The sequence below is a fragment of the Engystomops pustulosus genome, chromosome 1, assembly GCF_040894005.1.
Source record: "Engystomops pustulosus chromosome 1, aEngPut4.maternal, whole genome shotgun sequence".
In the NCBI taxonomy this organism is placed as follows: Eukaryota; Metazoa; Chordata; class Amphibia; order Anura; family Leptodactylidae; genus Engystomops; species Engystomops pustulosus.
This window is the reverse complement of record NC_092411.1, coordinates 2,830,565-2,855,626: the sequence shown is the minus strand read 5'-3', so window position 1 is coordinate 2,855,626 and position 25,062 is coordinate 2,830,565. Positions and strand designations below refer to the sequence as shown.

The following is a 25,062-nucleotide window of genomic DNA, read 5'->3' as shown; positions in this document are numbered from 1 at the left end:
GGATCATGTCCCAGCATTCCCAGCAGTGTCACCTCTCCAGTCAGCAGCTCCGTCATCTTCATGGTCAGTTCTAGGATCTGGTCATGTATCAGGGGGTGAGGCCGGGGGATGGGGCGCAGGGGTCCCCCCCATTCTTCATACACAGGGGCCGGACAGCGCTCACTAGACGTCTTCTTCACTAATGTGTAATCCTGGTTATGGGGAGACAGCGGGATAATACTATTACATGTATAAGGGTGTGGGGTTTGTGTGATGTATCCTGCACGTTCCCCTCGTGTACTCGCCTCGGTCTCTACCTTCTTGTTGGTTTGGTTTATCTTTGTATACGGCCTCATGTATTGTATAGGAGCACAGCACAACCAAGCTTAGCTAAGGAGCTGCCACTCTTGTTAGGTCATAACTCCTCCCAACTAAACTAATCACCAAATGGGAAGAGAAATAAGGAAAGAGGCGGAGCTGAGATCTTTCTAGAGACAGAAGAGAAAGACAACGATCCTGAGGTAAAAGTTATGAGGGAAAAGACAAAGGAAACCTCCCCAAAGATATAAGGGGAAGAGCTCCCTCTAGTGAGGGGGTAAAGACACATGTGGTGACACCCGTCTTATATCACCAACTACAGGCCGTCAGGGGGAACATACAAGATAAAATCACTGGGAATAGAACGTTCTTATTATTTGTGTCTCAGGAAATAATGATTAATTCACTGCAAACCTTACAGACACTTTATGATAAGGAGAAAACTTGGCTTTTATTTCATCTTTAATTATTAAAATGAGCTCACTAGGATAAACACACAAACACATAAAGGGTAGGGCGAGTGCAGACGTATTTGTCACTCAGGTGGATTGTTCACTGCTCCCTCAATTCTCACATAATCCTCGGGGCCGATCAGTCTGGGAATGCGCTAGTGTGACGTATTGTTATATGTTTAATGGAAATGTTTTTATTTTTCATATGCTTTCTAAATGCTGAAAACTAAGACGAGGCCAGACTATGGATGAAGACTGAGAAGACTCGGCTGTGCAGTGTAAGAATGTGGCCTTGACTGATTTACGTTACTAGTTATTCCCGGGAAAGAGATGTCTTTTGTTCCTGCGATCATATTATAATTTACTAACCAATGAACTACGGACATTACTTCTTATCTTTGGCTAACCACGCCAGGTGAATAAAGCTCATACACATCTGCCTGGCACAGTGATGGCAAACCTTTTGAACACCAAGTGCCCAAATTACAACCAAAAGCCACATATTTTTCACAAAGTGCCAATGTGACAATTTAAGTAGTAACTTGTTACTTCCTGCTGTGTCATAGGTTTAAATTGTATAGGTACCTGAGGACACCAATACAGTAGAAAGAAGGAGAAGAAGTTTGGATTATCATTGTAGCTTCCTTCTAGGGTCCTGGGCTGCCTGGGACTGCAAGATGTCACCTCTGTTACCCCTCCCCTCTCCTCCCCCTGCTCATGTCTGTGTGTAATGTATAGTAAAGCATTGCTGGTGTCTGTGCTTTATCTGCTGACTTGCTGTAGTCCCATACACATGTGAGAAACACAGACATCAGCTACACAAGTGCCTAACAGCAACGGCAGGCAACGTGCCAAACGATTCCTTACAGAGGTAGGATACTGGGAGTGCTCTTGGAGAGGGAACCACAGGAGTCTGTTCGCCAGCCTGGATGCAGGTGCAGGAGGTGCCAGCACCAGGAAGCACATGGAGAAGCCATTACACCATTAAACAGGCTGTCAGTCAAGCACTGGGGGGTGTGGCTGTGCCTCCCACACATAAATAACCTTGACAGCTTGAATATGCTAATGACTCATTGGACATCTAACAGGTCATTTGCATACAGCTTTACGACCTCATTGCTTAAGTTTACAGGCATGTAGAGGGACAATGAAGGGATAGAGGCAATGCTCTCTAATGGCAGTTTATGAAAATATATTTAGTTTAGGGGGTTAATTTGCCTGACGGATTCTCTTTAAAGATTAAATAAAAGCCAAGTTTTAGCCTTATCATAAACCGCCTCTAAAGTTTGCAGTGAATTAAGTTACATAAAAGATCAGTTCCATGGGTTTGTACTTAAGTTGAATTTGTATGCAAGTCAAAACTGTATATTTTATAATTGTAACTCCAAGCAAAAAAATTTTTTTGCCCCAGCGACATTTGGAGTTTCAAAATTTTTTGAAGTAATTGGAGTCCGCAGTCCAGAGAGGTCACCAGAGGTCACAGTGGGCAGAGGGCTCCAACTGTAACTAGGGGTTGTCTGTAAGTCGGGTGTCCTTAACCCCTTAAGGATGCAGCCTGTTTGCAAGTTAAGGCTCAGTCCCATTTTTTAGATTCTGACCTGCGTCTCTTTATATGGTTATGCCCAGAAGGCATGTTAAATGCTGCGGTTGCGTTGACCGCGGCATTTAACGGGTTAAACACCCGCGATCGGAGCCCACTCCGACCGCGGGTGTTAGCCGGGGATGTCAGCGGTAAATTATCGCTGAAATCCCGCGGCTAACGATGCCGGTTCGGCTGCTATGCAGCGCTGAACCGGCATCGGCTCTGTGCAGTAGCTGTACTGCGCTGAGCGCTTTTCGCGGGACTCAGCGCAGTACAGCTACGGCGCAGAGCGCTAAGGGGTTAAGGAGAGGACCGTCTGTATTATTATTAATAGAAGATTACATGATCTGTCATTACCAGAAATACTAAGGTCATGTGACATCAGGATCTCTCACCTCTCCTGTCAGCCGGTACAGGATCTCTAGGGTGAGGCGCAGGACGCTCTCCGCCATCTTGTCCCCCCCTCTCTCCATCCTGGATGAGTCGCTCCGGAATATTCTCCGATATAGAAGATTCTGGATTGTAAGAACCTGAGGAGGAAGAAGAGAAATCCAGAGACCGGAGGAGATTACAGGGAAGATGTAGTGTCCCCCCCGCCATGTGCAGTCCCATGTAATGTACACCCCCCGCCATGTGCAGCCCTATGTAATGTACATCCCCCGCCATGTGCAGCCCTATGTTATGTACACCCCCCGCCATGTGCAGTCCCATGTAATGTACACCCCCCGCCATGTGCAGTCCCATGTAATGTATCCCCCCCGCCATGTGCAGTCCCATGCAATGTACACCCGCCACCATGTGCAGTCCCATGTAATGTACACCCCCCATCCTGCAGTCCCATGTAATGTACATCCCCCCAGCCATGGGCAGTCCCATGTAATGTACACCCCTCCAGCCTGCAGTCCCATGTAATGTACACCCCTCCAGCCTGCAGTCCCATATAATGTACAGCCCTCTCCTCCTCCAGCCTGCAGTCCTATGCAATGTACACCATTCTCCTACCTCTCCCAGCAGTCCCATGTAATTTTCAACCCCCCATCCTGCAGTCCCATGTAATGCACACCACCCAGCCTGCAGTCCCATGTAATGCACACCCCTCTCCTCCTCCAGTCCCATGTAATATGCACCCCTCTCCTCCTCCAGCCTGCAGTCCCATGTAATGTACACTACTCTCTCCCCACCAGCATGCAGTCCCATGTAAAATACACCCTTCTCCCCCTCCAGCCTGCAGTCCCATGTAATGTACACCTCTCTCCTCCTCCAGACAGCAGTCCCATGTAATGTACAGCCCTCTCCTCCTCCAGCCTGCAGTCCCATGTAATGTACCCCCCGCCATGTGCAGTCCCATGTAATGTACACCCCTATCCTCCTCCAGCCTGCAGTCCCATGCGATGTACACCCCTCTCTTCCCTCCAGCCTGCAGTCCCATGTAATGTACACAACTCTCTCCCCACCAGCCTGCAGTCTCATGTAATACAAAACCTTCTCCCCTTCCAGCCTGCAGTTCCATGTGATGTACACCCCTCTCCTCCTCCAGCCTGCAGTCCCATGTAATGTACACCCCTCTCCTTCTCCAGCCTGCAGTCCCATGTAATGTACACCCATCTCCTCCTCCAGTCTGCAGTCCCATGTAATGTACACCCCTCTCCTTCTCCAGCCTGCAGTCCCATGTAATGTACACCCATCTCCTCCTCCAGTCTGCAGTCCCATGTAATGTACACCCCTCTACTCCTCCAGCTTGCAGTCCCATGTAATGTACACCCCTCTCCTCCTCCAGCCTGCAGTGCCATGTAATGTACCCCCTCTCCTCCTCCAGCCTGCAGTCCCATGTAATGTACCCCCTCTCCTCCTCCAGCCTGCAGTCCCATGTAATGTACACCCCTCTCCTTCTCCAGCCTGCAGTCCCATGTAATGTACACCCATCTCCTCCTCCAGTCTGCAGTCCCATGTAATGTACACCCCTCTACTCCTCCAGCTTGCAGTCCCATGTAATGTACACCCCTCTCCTCCTCCAGCCTGCAGTGCCATGTAATGTACACCCCTCTCCTCCTCCAGCCTGCTGTCCCATGTAATGTGCACCCCTCTCCTCCCTCCAGCCTGCAGTCCCATGTAATGTACACCCTTCCCCCCTCCAGCCTGCAGTCCCATGCAATGTACAGCCCTATCCTCCTCCAGTCTGCAGCCCCATGTAATGTACACCCCTCTCCCCCTCCTGCTGTCCCATGTATTGTACATCCCTCTCCTCCTCCAGCCTGCAGTCCCATGCAATGTACACCCCCCTCCTCCTCCAGCCTGCAGTCCCATGTAATGTACACCCCTTTCCTCCTCCAGCCTGCAGTCCCATGTAATGTACACCCCTTTCCTCCTCCAGCCTGCAGTCCCATGTAATGTACACCCCTCTCCTCCTCCAGTCTGCAGTCCCATGTAATGTACACCCATCTCCCCCTCCTGCTGTCCCATGTAATGTACACCCCCTCCTCCAGCCTGCAGTCCCATGTAATGTACACCCCTCTCCTCCTCCTGCAGTCCCATGTAATGTACACCCCTCTCCCCCTCCTGCAGCCCCATGTAATGTACACACCAGTCTCTTCCGTGTCTTCCTGTACTTCCTATGGGTCGGTAATGGCTGTAAGTCCTGTCTGTACTCTATAAAGATCTGCTGACATCATCGGGTCACGTGACATGAAGCAGGGGCGGGGTCTGGAGGAGGAGGTTATTACACAGGACGAGGAGCTGCTGCTTGTTCTCTGTGAGGATCAGGGACTGAGGAGAAACAGCAACAACACCCGGGCCCAGGCCGCTCCACCCGATGCACACCTCATATTCCTGGTGCTGGTCACACAGTCCACAAGATGTGAGAAGTCCCAGAGACCCCCTCACACATGTCCATCCCGCACCACCCAACACCTCACACCGGTCCCGCACCACCCGCCACCTCACACCAGTCCATTCCGCACCACCCGACACCTCACACCGGTCCATCCCGCACCACCCGACACCGGTCCATCCCGCACCACCCGACACCTCACACCGGTGCATCCCGCACCACCCAACACCACACACCGGTCCATCCCGCACCACCCAACACCTCAAACCGGTCCATCCCACACCACCCGACACCTCACACCGGTCCATCCCGCACCACCCAACACCTCACACCGGTCCCGCACCACCCGACACCTCACACCGGTCCCGCACCACCCACCACCTCACACCAGTCCATCCCGCACCACCCGACACCTCACACCGGTGCATCCCGCACCACCCGACACCTCACACCGGTGCATCCCGCACCACCCAACACCACACACCGGTCCATCCCGCACCCCCCAACACCTCACACCGGTCCATCCCACACCACCGGACACCTCACACCGGTTCATCTCGCACCACACGATACCTCAAACCGGTCCATGCTGCACCACCCGACAACTCACACCGGTCCATTCGCATCTCCCAACGCTTCACACCGGTCCATCCTGCACCACCCGACACCTCACACCAGTCCATCCCGCACCATCCGACACCTCACACCGGTCCTTCCCACACCATCCGACACCTCACACCGGTCCATCCCACACCACCCGACACCTCACACCGTTCCCGCACCACCCGACACCTCACACCGGTCCCTCCCGCACCACCCAACACCTCACACCGGTCCATCCTGCACCCACCAACACCTCACACCAGTCCATCCCGCACCCCCCAACACCTCACACCAGTCCATCCTGCACCCACCAACACCTCACACCGCTCCATCCCTCACACCGGTCCATCCCGCACCACCCGACACCTCACACAGATCCATCCCACACCACCCGACACCTCACACTGGTCCATCCCACACCACCTGACATCTCACAATGGTCCATCCGCACCACCCAACACCTTACACAGGTCCATCCTGCACCACCCAACACCTGACACAGGTCCATCCTGCACCACCGACACCTCACACCAGTCCATTCCGCACCACCTGACATCTCACACCGGTCTGATATCTTCAGAAAGCGCTTCAGAGTAGAAGTAGACGTCCCATGTTGGCGCATACTATGCAGCAAGGAGCGGGACGCCATATTGGGCGTGGCTAGGCATATGGGCTCCATAACTTACCAGAGCAGCACAGTGTCCTTGTTCCCAGACTTCTCTGTGGCTCTTCAGAAGTCACGGGCTACTTTTATAAGTGTTATAAACAGACTAGCTGAGCTGCAGATTCCTTACTCCATGGCCTTCCCGGCTAGATTGAGAGTTGTCTATTAAGATTGTGTCTTCTTTTTCTCTTCACCACCTGAAGTAGATGACTGGCTGAATACAAGGAGAAGGCCGCCTAGGCCTGTGAAGGGGAATATCTGTACAAGAGCTTTATAGTTTTATATTTTTATACTTTTATATAGCTGGCAAATACTAAAGTTTTTCCTCCTCAGCAATATGCTCAGATATATTACTTAAGATGGCGCCGGCATCCGCACAGCCAACGCCCTATATCCAGGAATAGAACAGCATTCCTGATTCCAAGAAGGCTTCATCCCTCATATCGAAACTCAACGCCCAGGACATTATCTGTCCAGATACTGGAACTGACCAACCAGGGCACATCGGATGCTAGACAAATTTGATGCTGTATGACACATAACCACACTTTTCTCTCTTTTGTATAAATTTGGGAACCCGGAAATAAAGTCTTATCTTGCTGTCATGAAAGCTAGAGTGCAGAGCTTGTTTAAGATTAAAACTGAATAATCTTATTTTATCTTGAAAACGTGCACACTTGCTCTGATTTGGAGGTGACTGACTGGACCGGTTAATTGTCAATTACGACCCTGACAATTTGGCTCTCAACTGTGGGGGTGTGGCCTGAGCCTCTGAGCCCCCGGGGACCCGCACTAACACCCGGTGGATGAGCCTTGAAGCTCCCGGAGGAGATCTGATCAATCTCACCGGAACACGGTAAGTCTATGTATATAATATATATATAGGAGACGATTTAGTTTTGTTTTCAAACACCACCCCCGCTCCATCAGTCACTCTGATAATTTCTTTGAGGGCTCGATTTAAACAGAGAGGCTATCGTGACTCGGATATACAGAGGGGATATCTACGGGCAAAAACATCAGATCGAAGATCCTTACTTACCCAAAAGACCAAAAGAGAATAAGGTAAGGATTATTACACCATATAACTCCCAATGGAGGGAAATGAACTCTATTTTTGAGCGATTCTGGCCTATACTACAGTCCGATCCTGAAATCAAAAAACACATTTCTGAGACACCACAAGTGGTATCGAAACGTGCAGACACTATAGGGAACAGGTTGGTGAGAAGCCACTATGCACCCCCTAAACCGAAAAATTACATTTTCGGATCAAAAGGCCCTGATTGGGGATCTTACCCCTGTGGACACTGCAGTGTATGCCCCCAAATGGTAAAAACTAGGATATTCCAAGACTCTGAGGGTACACGCAATTTTAACATTGTACACTTTATAAATTGCAGCACCACGGGCGTGATTTATGTTGTGTGCTGCCCTTGCGGATTGAAGTACGTGGGGATGACCACACGGGAACTAAGAACACGTGTCCAGGAACACATGAAAGATATAAGATCGGCTGCCAAACTTCTTCCCACGGACCACGAACAAATTATGAAATTGAAACCCATACCCAAACATTTTCTAGAATGCCATGACTGCAGATGGCGGGACCTGCAGGTATATGGCATAGATAAAATCATCTTAGGAGGTCGCGGCGGCAACACCTTCAAGAAATTGGAAAGGATAGAACTAAAGTGGATAGTCAAATTGGCCACAACATCTCCTCATGGACTGAATGAAAAGCTCTCTTTCTCCCCATTTATATGAATCTGATTCTGAGTCATGTTTTTAATATTGTTCTTACGGGTTTAACTTGTGATATATTTGGTAATGGTTGGCTGTCTCTATTGCTCTCTTAGTGCTTGTTACATTAGTGTGCGTAATTGTGGATTAGGGCTGTATTGCAAGGTGTCATTTCATGTGAGCTGTAGCTGGTATATGATCTTTTTGGGGTCCCCTTTTCATTTCCAATTTTTCCTTGTATGGGAAGCCCTCCCAGGTTCCGTGTACAGGCAGTCCCCGGGTTACGTACAAGATAGGGTCTGGAGGTTTGTTCTTAAGATGAATTTGTCGAAACTGTATACTTTATAATTGTAGAGCCAGACAAAAAAAAATTGGCCCTAGTGAAAATTGGAGTTTAAACATTTTTTTGCTGTAATGGAACAAGGATTATCAATAAATCTTCATTACAGAAACTCTACAGCTGATTATTGCAGTCTGGGACTATAGTAAAGCATTCAGAAAGCTTCACCAGAGGTCAGAGGGGTCTGTCTGTAACTATGGGTTGTCTGTAAGTCGGGTGTCCTTAAGTAGGGGACCGCCTGTATTGGGATGGGGCCCATCCTCTATATCACATATTTTTACTTTAAGCTAGTTTATTACTCAAGGTTTCTTGTGTTTGAAATCTAATAGGGATATATCTATGCGTATGGTCCACTTATTATATGCATTGGATCAAACAGTGGTCTTAAGGTTTGTCATCATTTTTATTTATCTCTCTTTCACTACCAATCGGCGTTATGCTGCTTGCGTCATTGTTCACTATTTCTTTTGCGGTTGCACATCACCAATTGGTGATACGTCCTAATTTGCACATCATTTTTTCTTTTTCTGCACATTTTGCACTGAGACATTGGGGCACATTTACTAAGGGTCCGCAGCCACGAATCCGTCTGGTTTTTCCCGAATATTTCCTGTTTGCGCTGTATTTCACGGAATTGTGGCGCACGCGATCGATTTTTGACGCAATCGCGCCGACTTTCGCGCAACAGAAATCGGGGGGCGTGGCCACCGGACAACCCAAAGGATTCGGAAAAAACGCAGAATTTAAAAAGCCATTTGTGTCGCAAGATCAAGCACTCACATACACCAGAAAAAAGCAGGTGAACTCCAGCGGACCTCGGCGCAGCAGCGACACCTGGTGAATATCGGCGCACGGACCTTAGTGAATCCCGGCAGAACCCGAATCAGCGTCGGAGAACCCGCCGCTGGATCGCGACTGGACCGGGTAAGTAAATGTGCCCCATTATGCTCTCTTTTTATACAGCACATTGCACTTTTCGTATCGTCTAATTGATGTATGTCTTGTGGCACACATGCACTGATTTAAATCCAGACCTCAATGAACTATATAGTTTGTTTGCTTTGCACAAGCACCAGCACTTTAATAACCTGTAAATAACCACAGGCACATGCACTTTTTATAACCTTCACAGGTATGTTCCGGCTTGCATATATTTGCACGTTCACATTTTCAATATTTTTAATTAATCTCACTCACTTTCACCGCTCATTCAATAATGATCCAGCATTATTAATATTATTTATTATTTGTTAATGCTTATTATATTTATTAATTAATGGATTTCCTAATGAATTTCACTCATTCCCACTGTTCATTTAACAATGATCCAGTATTATTAATATTGTTTCTCATTTGTCAATGTTTAATGTACTCATTTATTCCAGTTTGATGGCGATTGGAGTTTACCAATAGGGTATTTTGGCATTGACCCGCAAAACTGGGTACACCCATTAAAACAATATAAGGATGACTTTAGATCATTTTCCCTTACCTTTGCCCCGATCCAAGATGGCGGTGGGATGCGCATCACTTCGGCGCATGCGCGGGTCTCGATGGTGGTGCCGCACTTCCGGTTCACGATGACGCGCAGGGTATGCGCGTTGTGCGTCTTCCGGAGTGTGGCCCCGCCTCCTGACGCGTGTCTGGAGACCGCGGTGATGCGCTACTTCGTACACCTGCTGTTCATCCTGGTAAGAAGCACACTGCAGTTTTGATTGGCCCCAAGGTACCACTCATTTGGGGTTGAGGGATATATATGTGGGACACTGACCATACCACAGCACACCCCCTAGAGGAAGCGACGGCGAAACGCGCGTCGGGGTGCTGTGGCGGTGGTCAGAGTTACTATCTAAAACAATCTGTTTTGGCTACATACTACGCCCTGGTGGGTAATGGAACTGGTTACAGCCTAATTGTATTTACTGATGTTTGTTGGATACTTTGAGTGTACTTACTATGTATTGTGTTATTTCACAGACGGCAACTCAGATAGTGGAGCAGAGAGAAGGAAAGAAATATGTGAAGTGTGCAAAAGACTTGTACAAGTTTGTAGAACAGCCAAGGTCAGGGAGATTACAGCCCACACTGTGGAAGACCATCTTAGATGGTAGTAAAGGGTCCTTGGAGAACAAGGGGCTGTTAGAGTCAGCACAAGAAAGGAGAAGGTGGCAGTGAAGGGGCAGAAATGACTTACGGATATGTAAAATGTGAATCACAAAGTGTTAAAAATTGTAATGAAAAAGATGTATCTAAAATGGCCGCGGTTCCTCTGGCGCGCCACCGCCCTATAATGGCGCCGGTTCAAATCCAGAAGTGTAGACATGTGACGTATGTGGAATTCAGAACCCGGATGGGGTTTAGACTTTTCGTCAGTATGGTGCTCCACGCCCACATAGACACAGCCCCAAATCCAGCGGAAGTGGGGCATGCCCCTCTTCCGGTAGTGGCCATTTTAAGACAGTTTATTTTTCAGTGGCGGCCATTTTAAGTTATATTCCCTTTAAGTCCCTGAAAGTTAATTACCTATGACCCTACTATTGGCAGCCATAAACGCTGGTTGTGGTTAGCAGTGGAGCACCATTGAAGGACCTGAACAGGGCTCAGAACGCCGGCTGAGATGATTTCATCTTATTTCAGTTCTCTGTTCAGATTATTCTTGGATGTGCAACGCTGTTTGTTTGGGTATGGTCATCTCTGATAGTTACAAATTTATTTGATCCCGACAATTGCAGAAAAATTACTATAAAAAAGTGTTGCAATGTGTCTGGTACCTGCTTTCTGGCGTTTAAGAGGTTAACGAGAGGGAGATCTCGGGGGCTGTGTAGCTGCGTTTTGTTTTCTGAAGACATGTAAATGACCTTGACGCTGAAGTTCTCCAAAAATCTAGGGCTCTGTCTGAGCTGTGTTATCAGTGTGTGTTCTGTTTTGACCTTGACGCTTACAGCATAACAGACTAAGCAAGAATGAGCCCCCCAACTGCATTACAGAGCCTATGACTGACTGTTGTTCCTTTTTGATTAAAAACCAACTTAAGTGTATCTGGATTATGTTGAGATGTTGGAGTCTGGCCAGAACTTTATAGATAGTTAAGAGAATCCTATATGTCTGGATGAGATAAAGCGGAGACGCACACGGTAATGGAAGATTTGATGACCTGAGAGTGTGAAAGCCCCCCCTTCCAAATAGAGTTATCGCCTTTCATTGTAAAACTCTCCTCTGCTAGCCCGATGATGATTTTAACCCATTCCCAGTCAAGGAAAAGGCCCGGAAAGAACAGCTGGATACATGTAGGATGGTCTATGACCTCCAAGCTGCCAATGAGTGTACTGAAGCCCATTGGTCCCTAGCCCAAACTGGCAGCAGTCCCTGAGAGTGACATATTATTCACTGTTATTGATTTGGCACATGTCCTCCTCTCTGTGTCCCTACATGAGGATTGCCAGTACCTATTTGCCTTTACCACTTCAGTATTCCAGTATATCTGATGTAGACTCCCACAAGGGGGGTAAAACTCACCCAGCCAATACCCCACGGCCCTACAGGGAGTAGACTGGCAGACTAGCCCCTTACTGGATGTTCTCCTTTCCAGTATGCGGAGGACCTACTGTTTTTGTTCGCCAGGATACATTTATTGACCTTATGTGTTTTCTGTTCCAGAAGGGTTGCAAAGTTTCCAAAGACGAGCTCCAGTACTGCCAGGAGAAAGTGGTCTTCCTAGGCCACTGCTTCTCAGCCACAGGCAAATACCTGGCAGAGGAAAGAAAGCTGGCAGTCCAGAATATGCCCCTCTTCCGGCAGCGGCCATCTTGGTACTCCTGCAGGGGCCCGGGTGCAGCCACTGTATCCGCTTCTCACTTCTTCCGGGGCATACTACCAAGGCCCAAGTGCCTCGGAAGAAAGTTCATCCCACCCCTCACAGGCGCTAGGCCTGTTTCCAGTCCAGTATAACACCCGTGTTCACAAAAAGCATGATCAGGATCAGCCAGCCCCTCAAGTCCAAATAACCCCTGAAATTTTGCAAGGGTCCCCACTCTATAGTCGCTTACAAGATAGACGTGCCGCTATAGCAGACAGCGGAGATGAGTGGGAAACTAACCAAACTCACCCTCCCAAGCCCGGGGCTCGGCTCTCTACCGAACCTTCACACACCAAGTCCCCGCAGCCTCCACTGCTTACCCCACAGGCACCCCAGAGGGGGAAAGAAGAACAGTGTGGACAGCAAACTACCGAACAGTGGAGACCCTGCAGTCCCAGATGAAGAAAACCACAGTCACACCCAGTGTTCCTACACTCCCTGACCTAAACATGCCTACTGTCACAGCAGAAGCTCCCCTGAGGAGCAAGACCCTCACCAGTGAACCTACTAGGTCATCCTGAAGTACCTGGACGCCTCGGCAGTGCCGGACCAGGACAGTTACCAGTCGGGGTTGGACTTCTGTTCCCAGATGAAGACTTGGGCACAGGAATGCCTCACCGTCCAGCAGGAAAAGGATGAACCGGTGGACAGGTACTCCACCAGACTGTCTCAACAGTTTGAGGATCTCGGATTCACCCTTCATAATAAGATCCAAGCCCACATGCTTGTAAAGGCCCTAGTGGAGGGCCTCCATGATGAACTTAAAGACAAAGTTCTTGCCACTCATCCAGAAATCCTATCTGCAGGATTCAAGGATGCTGTAACCATAATCAAAGGATTCCAGAAAGCTCAACATAAGGTGAAAGACAAGAAGAAAAAGAAAGTGATGCTGATGACCACCACTTCAATGAACAGTGACTCAGATGAAGAACCGGTCCCTGCCCCTATTATGGTACAGCAAGCCCCTACAGGACCACCTATGCCTGTCAACTACTACCCTCAGCCACCAGTACCACATGCATCTCATCCGTGGCAGACACCACAACAGCAAGGACTCTTTGGATCCAACAACCAGAGACCTCACCCTACCTGCTGGATTTGTGGAAGACAAGGCCATGTCAAAAGAGACTGCAGGTCCAGACCCAGTCAACGCCCCCGAGATGACTACAGACCGCGCCAAAGTGGACCTAGATCTGATGACTATAGAGGATCACAGAAAAGATCCAGATCTGACGACTATAGAGGATCACATGATGAACCCAGGTACCAGGACCAAAGGTACCAAGAACCAAGACCACAGGACTCAGGATCTCCCCACCAGTTATGAAGTTCAGGCCAACCTGTGCCCTGCTTTACAAACGCTTCAAAGCTTTACCCTAAAACAGCTTGTGGATCCATTGTCCTCCCAGTGGACCGGCACCCCACAAGATTTCTAGTGGACACAGGGGCGGCCACCTCAGTTATCTCCTCACCTAACCTCCCAAGTACTGTGGAACTGTCTGATGACTTCTTGTCCTGTATTGGCATTACTGACACCACTGCTGAGTCTCCCCTCACTATTCCTGTCCCCGTTGGACCTTTCCCTGATGTCATGGCTCGCTTCCTGGTGTCAGATACCTGCCCCGTCAACCTCTTAGGGGCAAACCTTCTCCAACGTCTCAGAGCTTCTATCAGTCATACCTCCTAAGGTCTTCAACTTGAATTACGTGACCCCAGGTCAGAAGAAGGAACTATGTACAGATGTGTACTTAAAGCTCTCCCTCTGATGCTTCAGCAAATTCATCAACCTGATCCCCTCTATGGAGTCCCGGACCGGGTCTCAGCCCAACTCCCCTCCTCACTCTGGTCAACTGGACCTGACGGCGTGGAACTTCTACCAGTCCCTCCAGTGATGGTATATCTAAAAGAGGGGGCTCAGCCCCCGAGGATACCTCAGTATTGTCTGAAGATGGCTCAAGAACAAGGCTTCTTCACCCAAATTCAGGCCCTTGTCAAGCAAGGTGTTTTGATCTACTGTACCTCTTCCTGCAACACCCCATTATTTCCTGTCCAGAAGAAGACCCCCAAGGGGTCACCACCCAAGTACAGGTTAGTCCAGGACCTCAGAGCAATCAATGCAGCTACTGTATTGGAAACTCCGGTGGTACCCAACCCCAACACTTTGCTGGCCAGCATTCCACCCTCTGTGAAGGTTTTCACGGTCATCGATCTTGCTAACGCCTTCTTCAGTGTACCCTTACACCCGGAGTAAGGTTGCCTTTACCTCCTGTGGAAGCCAACTCACTTGGACAAGGTGGCCACAGGGTGCCCAGAACGGCCCTAACAAATTTACTCAGGCTATGAAGACTATCTTGTTTCCCTGGATTGCTGAGCATTCTCAAGTTACTCTCCTACAGTATGTGGATGATCTTCTCCTCTGTGCTGACTCCAAACAACTGCTGGAGCAAGAGTCATTGTCTCTTCTACTGTACCTCTCTACAGCCAACTGCAAAGTTTCTAAGGATAAAGTTCAATGGTGTCACACAAAGGTCATTTTCCTTGGACATTGTGTCTCTCAAGGGGCCAGACACCTCACAGAAGACAGGAAATCGGCCATTGCCAAGTTACCATTTGCTTCCACCATTAACCAACTCCAGTCTTTCTTGGGACTCATCACCTACTGCAGACAATGGATTCCGGATGCATCCAGGCTTATGCAACCCTTGTATGACTGTTTAAAGTCAAGAGGACCACAAGGTGCTTCACCTCTGGTCCTCCCACATCTACAAGACTGTCACCACCAACTGAAGATGGCCATTTCCAGAGCGCCTGCTCTGGGACTTCCAGACTATACCCAGCCTTTCAACCTGTTTGTTTCTGAAAGTGAAGTACATGCAACTGGTGTCCTGGTGCAACAGCATGCTGGGAGACAACGTCCTATTGAATACTACTCTTGCCGTCTGGACCCTGTGGCCAGAACAACTCCTACTTGTTTGAAAGCAGTTCATGCCGCCCATGCACTCCTAGACAAGACTGCGGACATCGTCCTGGGACATGACCTCATCATTCAAGCCTCACATGATCTGGCGGCAGTCCTTTCTCAGACCCAACCCAGACATCTGGGACACCTCAGACTTCAGTGTTCTTTACTTCTGCCTTCCCATATCACCTTCAAACGTTGTTCAGTCAGCAATCCAGCCACTCTCCTTCCACATTCCAGGTGGGAAGAAGGTGACTCAGAAGTTGCTCCAGAAGTTGAAGATCCTCATGACTGCTTACAAGTTCTTCTTGATGACACCTCAACGCTTCCAGGGGTAACTACCCAGGAATTACCCCATCCTGACCTTGAACTTTGGACAGACGGCTCCAGGTTTGCAGACCAGTCTGGAAGGTACCATACAGGTTATGCGGTAACCACTGAAACACAGGTGGTGAAAGCGGAAGCCATACCAGCCTCCATGTCAGCTCATGAAGCCGAACTGATAGCCTGTACTTTGGCCAAAGGGAAGACTGTGAACATCAAGACTGACTCAAGGTATGCCCATGGCATTGCCCATGATTTTGGAATAATCTGGAAGAACAGAGGCTTCATCACAGCCGCAGGTACCCCAGTGAAGCATGCAGACCTCATAAAGAGCCTGATGGAAGCTCTACAACTGCCTACCAAGGTGGCAGTGATCAAGGTAAAAGCTCACGGAAAAGTGAACTCCAAAGCAGCTAGAGGAAACTATCTAGCTGATTGTGCGGCCAAAGAAGCTGCCATGGGGAATGTGTCATCCGAGTGGCTGGAAAGGATCCCGAAGGAAAAACAAGAGATGACCTACCCCTGTATGGTGGCCACTAGAGCCCAGAAGAAGAAAGAAGAAGAAGAAGAGAAGATTATTTCTCCTACCCTTGCTCAGTTACAAGAGGAACAAAAGATGGCCCCAGAAGAAGAGCATAAAGCATGGAAAGCATGGGGTGCTGCTTATAAGAATGGACTCTGGGGGGGCGTGGCCAACTGCCGTAGGAGATGGACGCACTGTGTGCAAGCTCCTCTGCCCAGTAAAGTATCCCCAGCCATCCTACCCTTAAAGGGGGTCTGACACCCCAGAGAAAGTGACCTCTATCTCCAGGGGGCTTATAGGGTCCCATACAAGTGCCTTTGTCCGGGGCACTTTGCTTCCGAGTGGCCCCCACGGACTCCCGGGCCTCATCCACTGCCAGAGGCCTTCTGGCTTCATAACAACAAGGCCTGTGGCTGCCGCTCCCCATCGCTGCCCCACCGGAGCATAAGGTGGGCTTCTGTGACTGTGGGGGGGCCTTTCCTAGCTGCGGCCTACCTGTGGCCCGAATCCCCGGCCTCGCCTGGTGGCGGCTCCCGGCTCACGTGTGCCCTCACTCGGACCGGAAGTCGGAGGCTCACCGCTGGCTCCTACATTAGCCCAGCCCTGCCTGAAGCCCCATCTGGCCTCCGGATCCGTGTGGGAGCCTCTGCAGCCCGTTCCCACCACCCAGCAGGCTCTGAGGCCCACAAGTTCAGTGAGGCCTACTAGGCCACAGAAGCCCCGGCCTCGCCTAGCGGCGGCACCCGGCGCATGAGCACCCTCACCTGGACCGGAAGTCGGACACTCACCGCTGGCTCCTACAACAGCCCAGCTTTGCCTGCAGACCCATCTGACCTCCAGATCTCTGTGGGAGCCTCTGCAGCCCGATCCCACCACCCTGCAGGCTCTGAAGCCCACAAGTTCAGTGAGGCCTACTGGGCTTCAGAAGCCCCGGCCTCAAGTAAATCTGCTGCCCGACCTTAGGGCTCTGCATCTGGGGAGGTGATCAGGAGCCTTCCCCAGGGACTACACTGTGGATCCCACTATTTGGTACCCAGGACCACTGTCAGCAAGGGCCCCTGGACCAAGAGTTATTGTTCCTGGACTCTACTATATCTTCTGTTAAGGGGCTAAGTCTGTATACTGCTCTTCCAGGCATAGGGTCATCCTCCCGACGTCCGTTACGCATCCATCAGGACGGATTGCTGTGGTGTTCCTCCCCATTGTGTGCACCCTTTGCCTGGTTCTCCTGCTGGCAGCTGAATACCACACTCTGATACTCCAACATCAGGTCAGTTGTGCTGGCGAACGGCTTGTCTGTAATTTACTACCTCCATGCACCAGAGGGCGTATGATTATTCATTAATGTGAGCGACAGCACCTCCTCAGCTACTCGCCATTATCCTGCAATCTATCCTGTGTCCCCCTGGATTTTTACAAAATTCCGTACCATTTGAGAAAAAAGGGTGGTAACACTCCCAAACGTAGTATGGGTCCCTCTAAGGCATCGTCTGCTGCGGATAAGCTGAAAGAATTTGCCCGTGGCTCTAATCAGCATGGCGCTCGTGCAGGGTCCAACTCCGACCGATCTTCTGCAGCAGCATCTCCTGCATCAGCCTCCTCTTCTGAGACCCCTACAGATAAAGCGCCTACTCTGAAGGAAGTGTCACAACAACTCCTGACAGCGGTACTGGAAACCAAAACCTCTCTGACCACTAAGATTGATGAAGTGAGGGTAGATGTTGGTCTGCTCCGTCAGGATCTCCAAAGCCTTCCAGAGAGGGTGTCCCATGCTGAAACCTGCATTTCTGACCTGGACGACAGAACCGCAAATGTCCCTGATAATCTTAGAGAACTGTCGCGCAAGGTTGAGTTCTGGCGCCAAAAGGCCGATGACCTGGAGAACAGGTCCCGACGTAATAATCTGCGAATTGTGGGCCTCCCTGAGAGGGCTGAAGGTCAAAGACCAGCTGAATTTGTGGAGCGATGGCTCAGGGAGCTCCTCCCGGATGCCCCATACTCCTCGGCATATGCAGTGGAACGTGCTCATAGAGTTCCTGCTAAAGCTCCACCACCTGGTGCCCCACCACGGCCTCTTTTAGCCCGAATGCTGAATTGTAAGGATCGGGACACTACTTTGCAGTACGCTAGACGAGCAGGAGAGCTTCGGTTCGAGAATACTTCAGTCTCGATATTTCCTGACTTCTCTCCAGAATTGCAGCGACAGAGAGCGTCCTTCGTGCAAGTCAAGCGGAAGCTGAGAGAAAGGAATATCGTTTACTCCATGGCCTATCCAGCTAGACTTCGAGTCATAGATGGTGACCAGTCGATCTTCTTCTCTACTCCTGCAGAGGCGGATGAGTGGCTGGCTCGTAACCGCCGCTCGCCCAGGCGTTAATATCCGGTGATCTTCTCTTTTATCTTTCAGGGACTTGGTTCTATGCTGACTCGGGACATTACGGGTTTGGTGAGATGTAGAATTCTTTACAAAGTTATCCTGTGGTGCTTATCCAGAGGGACAGATTTTCCTTTACTTGAGCGAGTGGCTGATGTATCGGCAGGTTTGTTTGTGAATTGACCCACAGCAAATCCCAGCTGCTTTGTGGGTCTTTCCCCCATAATTATCTCTTTAGCCACTTTTATGACATGGCTCAACTGAGCTGGTTTGTTTTTTTTCTTGTTGGAAATGTTTTTTGTAAATGGTCGAGGGGGAGGGAGGGGAGTAAATTTGAGGCAACAGGGTTACTTCTGCTATGTTCTGACACTGCCTTATCTGTATGGTCTCTCTTATTAGTGTGGGGCATATATACTGCGGACCCTGTATTAGTGTCCAATTTCAATGGCGGGGTGTAACATTATATCATGGAATGTGAGGGGCCTGGGGACTCCTGGCAAGAGAGGTGCAGTCTTTTCTCATGTTAGGCGCTATCAGCCTCATATTTTATGCCTTCAGGAGACCCATATGATCCCTGAGACAACACATTATCTAAACAAGCCTTGGGTACAATGGGCCAAGAGTTCATGCCATACTTCTTATTCCCGTGGTGTTTCCCTATTGATCTACTCTTCCGTGCGGTGGGACCCTCAAAGAGTGCAAATAGACCCTGAGGGTCGATATGTATTTGTTTATGCTCTACTATTCTCCAGGCCAACAATACTGATGGGTATATACAACCCTCCCCCTGGTTCCCTCCAAATCCTGCAGGACGCAGTTACGTTTGCATCCCAGTACCCAGGGGCTGAAATTCTATTAATGGGGGATTTGAACCTAGTAATGCACCCTCATATAGATCGCTTCTCTGCAGGCTCCGGCTCTTGCCATTCTCCAGGTTCCTCACAACTTGCCCTGCTCATGTCAGAACTTGGCTGGATCGATCTGTGGAGGTCTTTTCACCCGTCATTACAAGAGTTCACCTGCCACACAGCTAGATTTCATGCTTTGTCTAGAATAGATTATATGTTTGGCACCCCTGGTATCCATGCAAATACGGCTGACATTTCCCATCTGCCCCGCTGCCTGTCAGACCACAGCCCTATTATTCTTAGCTTATCATGGGGAATGGAGGGGAGGATGCTGAGTAATAGGATTCATCCCTTCTGGCTCACTCTTATTAAGTCTATAGATAGAATTCCAGACCAACTATCACAGTTCTTTGAGATGCACAATGCTGATCTAGATGACTTACTAACATGGGATACCCTGAAGTCCTTTCTTCGAGGTTGCCTGCGCTCATCTATCTCTTTTGTTAAAAAGGCCTCGGCACTGCAAGAGGAGGAACTGGCCAGGGCCTGTAGAGAGGCGGAGTTGGCCTTTGCTAGGAACCCAGACGAGGCAAACAGGGAGCGCTGGCTATCATTGGGCAGGGATTATCTTACGGTGGTAAAGGAAAAGGCAGCTAGAAGTCTCTTTTTCAATAGACAGTCGTATTTTGAAGCAGGCAATCAATCAGGTAAGCTGTTAGCTTGGTTGGCAAAGAGGGCATCTTCCTGCCCCCCGGTATTACGCATTAAATCCACAGCAGGCCCAACAGTATCGTCTTCAGATGACATTCTTTCTGAATTTGCTACTTTCTATAGGGAGCTTTACACATCCAAATTCACACACACAACTACTGAACTAGCTGAATATTTAGATGAACTTACATTTCCCGGCCTTTCTCCCGAGAGCGTTGAGTTGTTGGAGGCCCCTATATCCGAAGATGAGATCACTGAAACGCTCCAATCTATGGCAAAGGGTAAGGCATCGGGCCCTGATGGTCTCCCTTTAGAGGTCTACTTACAATACGCAACATCTCTTACTCCACACCTATCGGCCATGTACCGAGCAGCATTTGATAGGGGTTGCCTCCCACCCACCCTCAACGATGCCATTATTGTGGTGTTATTGAAGCCGGGAAAGGACCCAGAGGAGTGTGGCACATATAGGCCCATCTCACTCCTTAATAATGACTATAAAATATTAACTAAAATCCTGGCCAATCGCTTAAGAAGAGTAATAACGGAAATTATACATCCGGATCAAGCAGGCTTTATTCCTGGCAGGTGCACGTCCAATAATATTCGTCTGGCCCAGGTTATTTCCTAAATGGGGTGGTGGGAACAACAAGATTGGGCCTTGGCCTCGCTAGACGTGGCCAAGGCATTCAATTCAGTAGAATGGCCGTACCTGTTGGCAGTACTGGAAAGGTTCGGGTTCGGGCCTAGGTTTCTCAAGTGGGTGTCTATACTGTACAGCTCCCCTACTGCCAAGGTGCTGGTGAATGGTTTACTTTCCTCCTCCTTTTGCCTCCACAGAGGTACCAGGCAGGGTTGTCCCCTTTCACCGCTCCTGTTTGCAATTGCAATGGAGCCCCTAGCCATCCGGATTTGCCGTGATGCTGCTCTTCAGGGGGTACGAGTGGGGGCACGGGAAAATAGAATTAGCCTTTATGCCGATGATGTAGCGTTGTATATGGCTAACCCTGCTGCCACCCTTCCCAGGGCCATCTCAATTATAAATAGGTTTGGTGATTTCTCAAGCCTCCTCATTAACTGGGATAAGTCCTTTCTTGTGCCACTACATAGGGAGGGTTATGGTTGGGGTCCTGAGTTCTGCGGCCTTCAAATAGTGGAGGGATTTCAATACCTGGGTGTACATATTGTACGGGACATCTCCCGTTCCTTCTCTCTTAATATAGCCCCTTTGGTGACTTATTTAAAAGATAAGGTAAATACTTGGAGGCTCCTGCCTGTGTCTGTGGCTGGACGCATAAATTTACTTAAAATGATTGCATTGCCTAAATTGTTGTACACCCTAGAGCATGCGGATATCCCAGTGCCCAGACGTTTTTTTGCGCAGCTGGACTCTTTGTTCACCTCATTCATCTGGGGGAGTGGGCGTGCTAAACTCCGTCTGTCCACTTTGCGTCGCCCTAAGGCACAGGCGGGGGCTGCTTTGCCGGATCCCTTCTTGTATTACCTAGCGGGTCAGCTTCGCTATCTCCGTAGTTGGGTGTCACCTGGGCAGATGCCAGACGCTGAAAGCCACCTTGCCCGGTTCCTCCACCTACGCTCCCTGTGGCCAGTATTGGAGCCTGTTGATTATAAGCCTAACCACCTTCTTCCTTTGCATAGGCTGGCCAGACAGGTTTGGTCTCATGCCAAGAAACTATCAGCTGCACTGGGCACCCTTGTTCATGTTCCCCTCTGGTCCCACCCAGGTTTGCTCCATCTCTCAGATTTGCAAGATGGTTCATACTGGACCGCCAGGGGTCTAGTGAACATTGCTCAACTTCTTGGGGAGAATGGGGAGGCTCTCTCTGTGGAGGCAATTAGATCCGCTTTTGATGTTCCAGATAGGGAAGTCTATCATTGCCTACAGCTAAGGCATGCTTTTCTGGCTCAGTTCCCTCCGACAGAGACTGCTTTCTCCTCATTCCCACTGATTGGAATTCTACGCTCTCAGGGTCCTAGAGGCCTGGTATCTGTTATCTATACCCACCTCCTTTCTGAGCTGTTGGAGGGTCCCCCACTGCCAGTCAGAGCCCAATGGGAGGCTCTCATTCCCTCACTATCGGATGAAGACTGGGGGGCGGCCCAGGAGTCTCACACCTCGGTATCACCGGCAGCCAATAATAAACTAATTCAGTTGTTCATCATCCATCAATGATATATCACTCCAGTCAGACTGTTCCATATGCATAGATTGCAGAACTCTAGATGTCACAGATGTCATGTGGACAGGGCAGATTTCATCCACCTAATATGGACTTGCGATTACTTAGCCGTATTCTGGACAGAAGTAGTTTCTCTGCTGTCTGCTATCCTGAATAAACCGGTCCCTACCTCACCCTATGCCTGTTGGGAATTACCCGGGAGGATGACTGGACCCATTATGAAACTATTTTCTTGAAGGAAGCTCTGTTTTTGGCCCGTAAGGCCATTGCCATACGCTGGATGGCTGATCGCTCTCCTACTGTCTCTCAGTGGAAGAAACTAGTTAATCTGACTCTGCCTTACGACAATATAGTGTACAAACACCGCGGCTGCCCGGATAAGTTCCGAAAGGTGTGGGGCTCTTGGTGCTCTTCCCCAGATACTCTTTTTAATGTTCGCAGTCTGAGAGTGTCTCTTGTCCCTTTTCAGTGAATGCAATACTCGATGGAGGTCATATTATTATAATTTTACATATTACAGTTGGGCACCCTTCCTGCACTCCTTTGTGCACTGTCAACAGGAGGGATTCCTTGCACTCCAGAAATAGGGTGGTGGGTTACCTTGTTGCCTAACCATTGTTACTACCTTTTCTTTAACTCCATTTATCTCTTGACACCTCTCGACCAGGTTGGTTACTGTTCTATATATGGGTTGGGGAGGGGTTTACTGGATCGCTGTTTTTGTACAGATGTTATCACACATGACAAATGGTTGTGTAAAGATATATGTTGCTATATCTGATGTACCTCAGCTAATGATCCTTGTTTTGTGATGTTGCACCGTTTCATTTCTGTGCCAATAAAGCGATTTAAAAAAAAAAAAAAAAAAAGAATGGACTCTGGACAATGCAAGGACTTGTCTGTCTCCCTAGAAAGTTGTACCCCGCCATTGCTGCCTGGGCTCATGGGGTAACGCACAGAGGAAAGAACCAAGCACTAGGCTATGCCAAGAAGATGTATTTTGCTCCAGGATTATCTACAGCTGTGAATGCCTACATCAAGGCCTGTTCCATTTGTGCTACCTGCAACCCAGCTCCCACGACCAAAGTGCCCTACCAGCACCTGGCTAAGTCAGACTACCCTTTCCAAAGGATCCAAGTTGACCATATTCAGCTTCCCAAGTCATGAAGATATGAATATGCCTTAGTAGCTGTGGACATGTTCTCAGGATGGCCAGAAGCCTACCCAGTTGTCAACATGACTGCCAAGCTCACAGCCAAGAAACTGACTACTGAAATTGCCTGTAGATTTGGAGTACCTCAGGTAATAGAAAGTGACCAAGGACCAGCCTTCACCGGACAAATCTACACTGAACTATGGCAGATGCTAGGAGCCAACGTAGGACTCCACATGCCATATCATCCTCAAAGCTCCGGGAAAGTTGAAAGGATGAATGGGACTTTGAAGAACAAACTGCTCAAGATGACACAAGAAAACCCTAAGGAATGGCCAGAACTCTTGCCCATTGCCCTGTACCATGTCAGACACACCCCTCAAGCCAAACATGGTCTTACTCCCTATGAGATTCTGTTTGGGACACCTCTTAAGTTGTCAGAAGTTAGGGAGCAGCAGTTAGCTGAGGGGATGGATAAAGTTGTTAAGTTTGTTGTCCGTCTGTCTAAAAGAACTGTCTAACACACATTCTGCAGTATCCGCTTCTATTCCTGAATCCACAGGTGACACGGTCCACGACTTCCAACCAGGTGACAAGGTGTACGTAAAGAAGTACATCCGCAAGAACTGCCTGGACCCAAGGTTTGATGGTCCATACACTGTGGTTCTTGTCACCCCCACTGCAGTTAAACTTGAAGGGAAAACCACCAGGACGCACGCCTCCCACTGCAGAAGAGACCCGGCCTCACCCGGCTGCTGTTATTTTACCTGAGGTGCAGACTTCCCCATTTTATTTATACTGTGGTAACTCTGTAATAGGGGGGTCTCACTCCTCATACATCGCTCAGTGAGATGGGAACCGGGTGTAGTCAGGGCGATATGGGTAAATTGTCGCTCATTTGTTATCCTAGGTGTTTACAACCCCCCTACCTCCTCTCTGAATGTACTACATGAGGCCGCGTCCTCTATATGGGGGATTTTAACGCCCTACACAATGCTGTTCTCGACAAATTTAGACATGATCCAGAACTAGAACCCCCTGACCTACAGACCCCTCTGGCTCGATTGTTACTAGAACTGGGCTGGTCTGATATATGGAGGCTTTGCCATCCTTACACACGAGAATACACCTGCCATACCCCTGGACGTAATACCCTTTCCAGGATTGATTATGTGTGCGGGAATGCAAGTGCGGTTGCGCTCATTCATGAGACTGTCCATCTACCGAGAGGTGTCTCTGATCATACCCTTATTTTAGTTCATCTTTAATTTCCAGAGGTCCATGACTCGACTAACCCACAGAAAATTCACTCCTTTTGGTTCTCACTCCTGCCTGGCACTGACCGTACCCCTGCTCTAATAGCTGACTACCTGGCATACAATGACATGACGGACCCTCAATCCTCAATACTTACAATCTGCACTTACTTATGTTAAGAAAGAGGCTCGCAGGGAAGAGGCTGAATTAGCTAGCGCCTGTACCCAGCTAGAGGCAGCCTATGTTACGGATCCTTCTACTCTAAATAAAGATAAGTGGTTGCCTACAGGCCGATAATATTTACACTGCCTTCATGAAAAAGAAAAGAGGCGTTCATTTTTTGCACAC

General features: G+C 49.2%; 3 protein-coding genes across 4 annotated transcripts in view; 2 read left to right on the top strand and 1 right to left on the bottom strand.

Moving 5' to 3' along the window:
* LOC140114036 (uncharacterized) overlaps window positions 1-1,339 on the bottom strand; it is a 43,652-nt gene extending 42,313 nt beyond the window's left edge. Inside the window, exon 1 of the mRNA XM_072132678.1 lies at window positions 33-1,339. Within this exon, the coding sequence (XP_071988779.1) occupies window positions 33-335 (303 nt within the window). The 5' untranslated portion in view covers window positions 336-1,339. The remainder of the gene's footprint in view (window positions 1-32) is intronic.
* The window catches only part of LOC140085330 (uncharacterized), a 309,037-nt gene that overhangs the window by 61,889 nt on the left and 222,086 nt on the right, over window positions 1-25,062 (top strand). The window lies entirely within an intron of this gene.
* LOC140114822 (uncharacterized) lies at window positions 5,034-9,728 on the top strand. Of its 2 annotated transcripts, none has more exons than XM_072132738.1 (3): window positions 5,034-7,281; window positions 7,394-7,490; window positions 7,829-9,728. In XM_072132738.1, exons 1-3 carry the CDS (start codon window positions 7,232-7,234, stop codon window positions 8,018-8,020), a joined length of 339 nt encoding a protein of 112 aa, XP_071988839.1. In that variant the 5' UTR covers window positions 5,034-7,231; the 3' UTR covers window positions 8,021-9,728. Both variants share the same exon structure in this region; 1 of them encodes a protein (XP_071988839.1).